The 8,935-nt window shown below is 64.6% G+C and overlaps 2 protein-coding genes across 2 annotated transcripts in view; one reads left to right on the top strand and one right to left on the bottom strand.

Annotated features, from left to right (window-relative positions):
• EMIHUDRAFT_117017 (hypothetical protein) overlaps positions 1-1,829 on the top strand; it is a gene marked incomplete at both ends in the record, with an annotated part of 5,580 nt that extends 3,751 nt beyond the window's left edge. Inside the window, 3 exons of the mRNA XM_005774204.1 lie at positions 34-576; positions 760-942; positions 1,236-1,829. Coding sequence (XP_005774261.1) covers positions 34-576; positions 760-942; positions 1,236-1,829 — 1,320 coding nt within the window. The remainder of the gene's footprint in view (positions 1-33; positions 577-759; positions 943-1,235) is intronic.
• A 3,574-nt stretch (positions 1,830-5,403) lies between these two features.
• Positions 5,404-7,172, bottom strand: EMIHUDRAFT_240854 (hypothetical protein; the record flags this gene model as incomplete). The annotated part of the gene is made up of 3 exons (XM_005774205.1): positions 5,404-5,439; positions 5,602-7,010; positions 7,079-7,172. The coding sequence occupies 3 exons, from the start codon at positions 7,170-7,172 to the stop codon at positions 5,404-5,406; spliced, it is 1,539 nt and encodes a 512-aa protein (XP_005774262.1).
• Positions 7,173-8,935: the final 1,763 nt, after the last annotated feature.

Raw genomic sequence — 8,935 nt, forward strand, 5'->3', positions numbered from 1 at the left:
GCGCCCTCGCGCGCGCTCCGGCTGATTGCAAAGGCGGAGCCGGACGGCGGCGGCGGGCCAAGCGTGGGGTGGGACAGGGTGGCGCGTGCCTACCCGTGCGGCCGCTTCCTCGCCGAAGGGGGCTTCAAGCGCGTCTTTCTCGTCTCTGACGCGCCCGACGGCCTCGAAGCCGACGGCGGCGCCTCCGGCCGCGACCGCTCCGGCCGCGGGCCGTTTGCGATGAGCGTCGTCGACGTGCGCTCGCTGCGGCGCAAGGGGCTCGAGGCGACGCTGGCCACGGAGCTGTCCGTGTCCCACCAGCTCGGCGAGCTCGCCCGCCGCGGAGTCTGCCCTCACTTTTTGCGGCTGCACCAGTGCTTCCGCTCGCCGTCGGAGCCGCCGGCGGAGGAGTGGATCGGCGGCGGGGGCGGCGGGAGCGAGAGCGAGAGCGACGGGGAGGGCGCGCCCGAGGCGAAGGGCGCGAGGCGGGCGCGGGCGCGCAAGCCGGCGCGAGCCACTACCCGGCGAGACGGCTCGTGCTTTCAGTATGTGGTGATGCAGTACGCCGCGGGCGGCGACATGGAGGAGGCGTGCAAGGTGCAGCCAGGCGGGTGTTGGGGCGTGGAGGAGCTGCCCCGCCTGGCGTTCCAGATGCTCTACGCGCTGCACGTCGCGCAGGCGAGGCTGCAGCTCCGCCTGCCCACCGCCCACACCGCCTCTCCTCCTCCCCCCTCCCCACCTCCCCCCCCCCTCCCCCCCTCCCCCTCTCCCTCCTCGCAGGCGAGGCTGCAGCTCCGCCACTACGATCTCAAGCTGCTCAACTTCTTCCTCGCGCACGCCCCCGACCACGCCAGCGGCGGCGGCGCGGGCCGGCTGCGCTACAGCGTCGCCGGGCAGCGTTTCGAGCTTCCGGCGCCAGACGGGCCGTCGCTCGTGATGCTTGCCGACCTCGGCACGGCGGACGTGTGCGCGGAGACGCTCGGCCGCCCCATCGGCGCGGCGCAGTTTGCGACGCTCGAAAACACGCCGCCCGAGTACCTCCTCTGCGGGTCCGACGCCCGCCAGGGGTACGCCGCCGACCTGTGGGCGATGGCGCTCTGCCTGCTGCACCTCATCACTGGCAAGGCGAGCCCTGCGCCCGCGCGCCTCCAACCGCGCCAAGCCTGCCAGCGCCCCCGCTCGCCACCGCCCCTCCGCCGCCCTCGGTTCGCGCCACCGCCCCTCCGCTGCCCCTCACACTCTCACCGCCGCTCCAGGCGCCGTACGAGGAGCTTCTCGCCTCCGTCCGCTGCCCGGCCGAGCTGCGCACAGCACTCGAGGCGGTCTGGCGCGGCGCGCCGGCAGCCGGCGGCGGCCGAGCTCGCTCCGCAAACTCGTCCGGCACCGCGTACGCCGTCGTCGCCGACCTGCTCGAGGATGATGAGGAGGGTGTGCTCTGCGACACCGCGTACCGCTACATCTGCCTCTTTGGCAGCAGCAGCCTCAGCGGCGGCAGCCTCTCGCTCGAGCAAGCGGCGGGCGGGCTGTCGGCGGCAGAGGCGCCGCCCGTGAGCGCCAGCGCTGCCTCGGCCGCCATCCGGCGGTGGCTCAGCTCCGCCGGCGGCAAGGCACGCTTTGTCAAGGACCACGCGCAGTGGTCTGTCTTTCACGGCCGCGCAAAGCCGCTCCTCGAGGGCCAGCGGCGAATGGCGCAGCTGCCCGGGGCGGCGGCGCTGCTGCGCGGGCTTGCCTCCTTCGAGCCCTCGCGGCGCTGGACCGTCGAGCAAGCACTCGAGAGCGATTTCTTTGGGCCGCTGCGCGTCGCGGGCGCGGGCGCCGACGGCGATTCGGCGCCCGTGTTCACGGCGTGAGGCGCACGGCGTCGGTGCCGCGAGCCGGGGCGCAGAGCGTTGTCTCGTCTTCCCTGTAGCCTGTTTGTTGTCCGCGGCGACCAGGGTATGGGTGTGTGCGACGAGTGGGGTTGTTGCACGAGTACATGGGCCACGATGTCTCACAAATATGAGGGGGTTTGAGTCCTGTTGCACGCCAGCCGTGATCTGCGGACAGGCTAGTGCCATTTCACTCTGACACGCTAATCTTGAAAACGTCTCCAACGGAGCTCCGTGTTGCTTCCAGCGCCCTCCCCCGCGCCCCCTGCGGCCATGGCCGATGCTCCTAGAAAGAGAGGTCATCTGGCTACCGCGAGAGCGACCCAACTCGTCGACATCGTCCGTTGATGGTGCCGCAAAGTCAGCCTTCGGACATCGGAGGCTATCGTGGGGTCGAGCCGGCAGTAGCCGTGACATGTGGTTCCACCACCCCTCGTAGGCTTTGCCTCTGACCGCCACCGTTCCCAGGCTGCCTAATTGGATGGAAAGGAAGGCTCCGCGAGCGTATAGAAGCGTGCTCGACCTCGTCGTGGCAACCTGTACGGCAGCGCTGGTAGGCGCGATGAGCGTCGTGCCACCTGACCCGAGACGGGTCGCAGGCGTCGTACCGAGCGCGTCGAGACCGTGTCCTGATGTGATCTGCACGGGTGAGTCACGTCGGCGTCAAAGGAGCGACGTGCGACCTGTCAGAGCTTGATCTCCGATCTCAGCGGCGTCGAGTCGTCTCCGGCGGTGACAATTTTGTCCCTCCCCAGGACGCACAGAGGCAGCTGCGACCCCGCCGAGTGGACGGGGGCACTCCGCGCCACCTGCCGAGTGCCCCGCAGGATTTTGGAAGGACGATCAGGGGGACAGGTGGGCTCTCCTGCTCCTGACAAGCGGCGGCCGCGATCCATAGTGCGTCGGCCAGACGTCGCGTATTTCGGTGTCGTGCCCGAGCCAAGTGGCGCGCCTGAGGGAGCTACAAATGTCTTGCGTATTACGAATCTGTCTTCTGCATCCACCTTCGGCCGATCGGGGTGTGCCTCTCAAGGCGCGCTACGCCCCACGTACTACGCACACGCATTCCGGATCGAGTGAGAAGTGGTGGCCGACGGGGGTTACGCCTCACGCATTACGCATACATTTTACGCATTCGCACGCCCAAGGTGTCGGAGAGGGCCTACGCACCACGTACTACGCACACGCATTCCGGATTCGAGTGAGAAGTGGTGGTTGACGGGGGTTACGCCTCACGTATTACGCATACGTTTTACGCATTCGCACGCCCAAGGTGTCGGAGAGGGCCTCCGCACCACGTACTACGCACACGCATTCCGGATTCGAGTGAGAAGTGGTGGCCGACGGGGGTTACGCCTCACGTATTACGCAGGCCATGGTGGAGGGGAGGGACGGGAGGACGAAAGAAGCGCGAGGAGGACGAGCGACCCGCACAGGCCGCGAGCAGACAGCGCCTGCTGGCCACCTCGAGACATTCGCAAAGAACGCTAGCTACATGGGAGGGCTTCGTGAAGGATGGATTGAAAAACATTCGAACAAAGAAAAGGCGACGGGAGGAACCGGCAGAGGATGCAGTGACGTGACAGACACACACACACACACACACACACACACACACACACACACACACACACACACACACACACACACACACTCACACACACACACACACCGCTCACCCACGCGCACCGGGCCTTGCACTTTAAATGCCGTGGGGCTCCTGTCGTTAGACGTGGAGACGCGAGGGTCGCCCCCCCTTGCCCCACCACCTCGTGTGTGTGGAGGAGTTTACCTTACCTTACCTTACGCATACGTATTACGCATTCGCACGCCCAAGGTGTCGGAGAGGGCCTCCGCACCACGTACTACGCACACGCATTCCGGATTCGAGTGAGAAGTGGTGGCTGACGGGGGTTACGCCTCACGCATTACGCATACATTTTACGCATTCGCACGCCCAAGGTGTCGGAGAGGGCCTCCGCACCACGTACTACGCACACGCATTCCGGATTCGAGTGAGAAGTGGTGGCTGACGGGGGTTACGCCTCACGTATTACGCATACGTATTACGCATTCGCACGCCCAAGGTGTCGGAGAGGGCCTCCGCACCACGTACTACGCACACGCATTCCGGATTCGAGTGAAAAGTGGCGGCCGACGGGGGTTACGCCTCACGCATTACGCATACATTTTACGCATTTGCACGCCCAAGGTGTCGGAGAGGGCTTACGCACCACGTATTACGCATACGTATTACGCATCCCCCCCCCAACCCCCTTTATGTGCGCGCACTGGCGCTGCCGCTAGGGCTGCCATAAGTTGGCTGGGGTTGTATGTGCGCTGGTAACAACAGACTTGGGCATAGCCCTCGACAGCCACCCCCTAACCCCCCTCCCCCCCCCCCCCCCTTATGTGCGCGCACTGGCGCTGCCGCTCGGGCTGCCATAAGTTGGCTAGGGTGTGTATGTGCGCTGGTAACAACAGACTCGGGCGCATAGCCCTCGACAGCCACCCCCTAATCCCCCACCCACCCCCCTTTATGTGCGCGCACTGGCGCTGCCGCTCGGGCTGCCATAAGTTGGCTAGGGTTGTATGTGCGCTGGTAACAACAGACTCGGGCATAGCCCTCGACAGCCACCCCCTAACCCCCCACCCACCCCCCTTTATGTGCGCGCACTCGTGCCTCTTGCGCTCAGGAGGGCCCTCGTACGAAAGTCCGCCCCTCGACCCTCGGGCCCATCTCTGGACGACCCGCCCGGCCCATCGGCGCCTCCGCACGCCGAATCGTAGGTCGACAGGCGCCCCGTCCATGCCGGACCTGAGGGTAGAAGCCGCCGCTCCCAGAGCATGAGCATCCCTGAGCCCCAGCATTGGCATAATGGTAGACCCGATCACCTCGGTGGGCAGATTCTCGAGTCCAACCGGCGGGCTAGGGGGCGCCCCCTCCAGTGACCTCCGCGGGTGCGTGGTGACGGCGATGTGGAGTCGTTCATCGGTGACACGTTCGGCGGCGGTACCAGTGGCGTCAGCCAGACTTGAGGCACTTTAGACTCTTTCGATCACGATTCACGTTGGAGGAGAACTTTTGGAGGGATAGCTCCGCAAAGCCGCCGCGCAGCGCCTGCAGCCGAGATGCAGCCGAGATGCAGCGCAGCTGCGGCCGAAGTACTTGCTCTCTCTCTCCCCCCCCCCCCTCTCAATACGACAATAGTTATTAAGTCAGTTATCGGGCCAAATGTGCACGTTGATACACGTAGCAGAGATACGTAGACGCTTGGAGAGAGGCAGAGCGGAGACGGAAAAATCGTGCAAGTGAGACAGAGACAGTAGTCGCTCACCAAAAATCCCCGCACTGTGTGCTGCTGCTGGCACTGCGCACACACTCTCTGAGTTTGTTTTTGTTTTTGATGTCATGTTACATGACATGGACATGGACATGGACATGGACTTCTTACACAAATCATCATTTCACATTTGCGCCGGCGTGCGGCAGAGCTCTGAGCTGACGCTTCGACCCCCCCATCCCTCAACCAACAACCCTGCGTTTTGCCCAGTGTTACGTGTTGCGCCGCTCCTTCTTCAGGAGTTTTGCCTTCAGCCTCGACCTGCCGCTTACCTGAGCCGCCTCAGCCGCCTCAGCCGCCTCAGCCGCCTCAGCCGCCTCAGCCGCCTCAAGCTCAACCGCTTCCGCTGCCTCGAGCGCGTCTAGTCTAGCTTCGAGTGTCTGCGGATTGAGGCTGTTGGGCAGCGTGACCTCCCGGCGCGGCAAAAAGCGTGAACGTGGCCCTTCGAGTGTCAGGTCCGGCAGGGCCGAGCAGCCCTCGAAGGCGCTGGGCGTGCTCGTGAGGTGGGCGGGCAGCGTGATCTTGCGCAGGGAGAAGCAGCCGTCGAAGACGCTGTAGCCGATGCTCGTGAGGCTGTCTGGCAGCGTGATCGTGCGCAGGGACGCGCAGCTGATGAAGGCGTAGTCGCCGATGCTCGTGAGGCTGTCTGGCAGCGTGATCTCGAGCAGGGACGAGCAGCCGTAGAAGGCGTAGTCGCCGATGCTCGTGAGGCTGTCGGGCAGCGTGATCTCGCGCAGGGACGAGCAGCCGTAGAAGGCGTAGTCGCCGATGCTCGTGAGGCTGTCGGGCAGCGTGATCTCGCGCAGGGCCGAGCAGCCGTCGAAGGCGCGGTTGCTGATGCTCGTGAGGCCGTCGGGCAGCGTGATCTCGCGCAGGGACGAGCAGCCGTAGAAGGCGTAGTCGCCGATGCTCGTGAGGCTGTCGGGCAGCGTGATCTCGCGCAGGGACGAGCAGCCGTAGAAGGCGTAGTCGCCGATGCTCGTGAGGCTGTCGGGCAGCGTGATCTCGCGCAGGGACGAGCCGTAGAAGGCGTAGTCGCCGATGCTCGTGAGGCTGTCTGGCAGCGTGATCGTGCGCAGGGACGCGCAGCTGATGAAGGCGTAGTCGCCGATGCTCGTGAGGCTGTCGGGCAGCGTGATCTCGCGCAGGGCCGAGCAGCCGTCGAAGGCGCGGTTGCTGATGCTCGTGAGGCCGTCGGGCAGCGTGATCTCGCGCAGGGACGAGCAGCCGTAGAAGGCGTAGTCGCCGATGCTCGTGAGGCTGTCGGGCAGCGTGATCTCGCGCAGGGACGAGCAGCCGCAGAAGGCGTAGTCGCCGATGCTCGTGAGGCTGTCGGGCAGCGTGATCTCGCGCAGGGACGAGCAGCCGTAGAAGGCGTCCGCTCCGATGCTCGTGAGGCTGTTGGGCAGCTTGATCTCGAGCAGGGACGAGCAGCCGGAGAAGGCGCGATCGCCGATGCTCGTGAGGCTGGCGGGCAGCTCGATTGACGCCAGCGTGGAGTTGTTTCTGAAGGCTCCACGGGGAACGAGGGCCTTGCCGTAGCGAGCCGCGTGCACAGCGAGCAGCATCTCGGCAGGTAGCTCGCCCTGCACCTGGTGAGCGTCCGCGAAGCTGCGTCCGGCGTCCAGGTACTCGCGGAAGGGCACATCACTATTACGCAAGGCGGCCGCATCCACCTCGAAGCCGTGCGCGTGCATGCGCGCCAGGTTAGGGAACCCCATCGCCGCGATCACTTGCGCCAGACCAAGCCCATCCGCCTTCAGGAAGGGCTCAATGCGAATGTCGGTCACCTCGGTATCGCTACTGGGCACCGGCTGGCCTTCGTCGCGACGGCACAGGCGTGCCCAGAGCTCTCGCCGTGCCGTGCTCGCCAGTACCGGCTCACACCCTTGAGCTTGTGCAGCAGGGCGGGATAGTCGGATAAGTCGCCGACGCTCTTGAGGATGCAGAGGTGTAGCTCCGGCGGCAGCTCGCCCAGCATGTTGAGCTTATGGAGTTGGGTACGTAGCAAGCTCGTACCCCTGGGCTTGCGAAAAGAATTTTACACACAACACGACTGTTGTTCATCAATCTCGTGCCGCCGCCCCTGCCACCCCTGTGTCAGTGTGCCTGTGGTAGGAGAGACTGCCAGCGACAAGCTGGAGGCAGGTCGCTAGACTGAGATGAGACCGCCAGTGGATGTGGGAGTCCACCGCGCACCGCGCTGCGAGCCTGTCGTGTCCCTTGTCAGGAGCAGGAGAGCCCCACCTGTCCCCCTGATCGTTCTTCCAAAATCCTGCTCGTGCAGGTGGGGACCCTGTCCTCGTCCCATCCCTCGTTTGGCGTGTCTGTTTTCTTTCTTTCTTTCTTTTCATCAATCAAGAAACATAATGCGTATACGTAGTACGTCAGCGCCTCCAGGCTGTGGCGCCAGGAGGGGGTACGTATGCGGATACATGATACGTCATGCGTAACGCGGTCGTCGATGGGCCTGAATTGGTAAAATTATGCTGCGTAAGTGCGGGGCAGGGCCAACATTGAAGTATTCTGTGCTGTTTTCGAAGGAAAATATGCGCTGTGAGCAGGTCCGGGGTGAGGGCCGGCCTTTATATCTGCTGTATTTTGATAACTGCGCCTGTCTACGCACCAGGTTACGCACCCGAAACCAAAGCATAAGGCGATGCGTATTCATTTTGTGGGTTGGGCATATCCATAGCGGGACCGCCCACGATTGCACCGACGAGCGCGTTGGACTTTTCACTCCGGACAAAAAACGCGGCACAGCGGACGGTGCGGGGCGTGCCGCAAACTTAGCGGCGAGGCGCGGGACCGTCTGTTGCGAAGTGGGTCGCGTCCCCCGATTTCCGTCAACCCAGCATCCACACCCTTTAATTAATATGCATCTAAGATGCACGAATCTTCTTGGACTGCACACTGTCTTGCCTACGGCTTTATGCTCGAGCATCTCTAGATGGCTGTATGTCCCAATCGACACGTGGCCGGGCGACGTACTCGGTGAAACGCGTGACGGTGTCGGACATTGCAAAAAGGGCTAGAGCCGCGTAAGCCATAAGCAGAATAATTAATATATGGAAGCCCCATAAGGCAACAAACAGGTCCTCCTGGTCGCGCTCAGGTGGACGACTCGGACCCGTCGTAAGCCGCTGCGCGCGCCGCCCGTGAGTTAGAGCGGGGAGGCGGCCTCCGGCCCGGCGCGCTTCCAACAGAGCCGCCGGAGCCGTTCCGCCGCATCGTCTTGCCGGGGGGCCTGGTGACGGGCGGGGCCCTGCCGCCCTCCCTCTCTTGGAAGACTCCTGGCGTGGTGCGAGACCTTGATGTCGGGGTCTCGGGCCCCGACCCCGAGCAATTCCCGTCCGCGCCGTCCGGCTCGTACCTGAAGGTGCACACGAGGTGGTTGGGCAGAAGGGGGGGGGGGGGGATTGCGTCTGCTCGTACCCGTCGAGTGTGCCCAGCTGGCCCGCCGCCCACCGCCGGCTGGCCGAGTTCGGTCCAGCCTGGTGATAGCCTGCGGCGCGGCGACCCCAGTCGTCGGAGGCGCCGCCGGAGCCGTTGGAACCGCGGCCAGAACCTACGTGGGGAGATGTGGGGAGATGTGGGGAGATGTGGGGGAGATGTGGGGGAGATCTGGGGAGATCTGGGGGAGATCTGGGGGTCAAATAGACGAACGTCGGGAAGCCTACGCGCTGAGTGCGCCAACCCCCGGGGGGCGGGAAGGCGGTCATGTGCGGCGTCTTCAGCGCACAC

This window comes from Emiliania huxleyi (assembly GCF_000372725.1).
Source record: "Emiliania huxleyi CCMP1516 unplaced genomic scaffold EMIHUscaffold_318, whole genome shotgun sequence".
NCBI classification, from domain to species: Eukaryota; Haptophyta; order Isochrysidales; family Noelaerhabdaceae; genus Emiliania; species Emiliania huxleyi.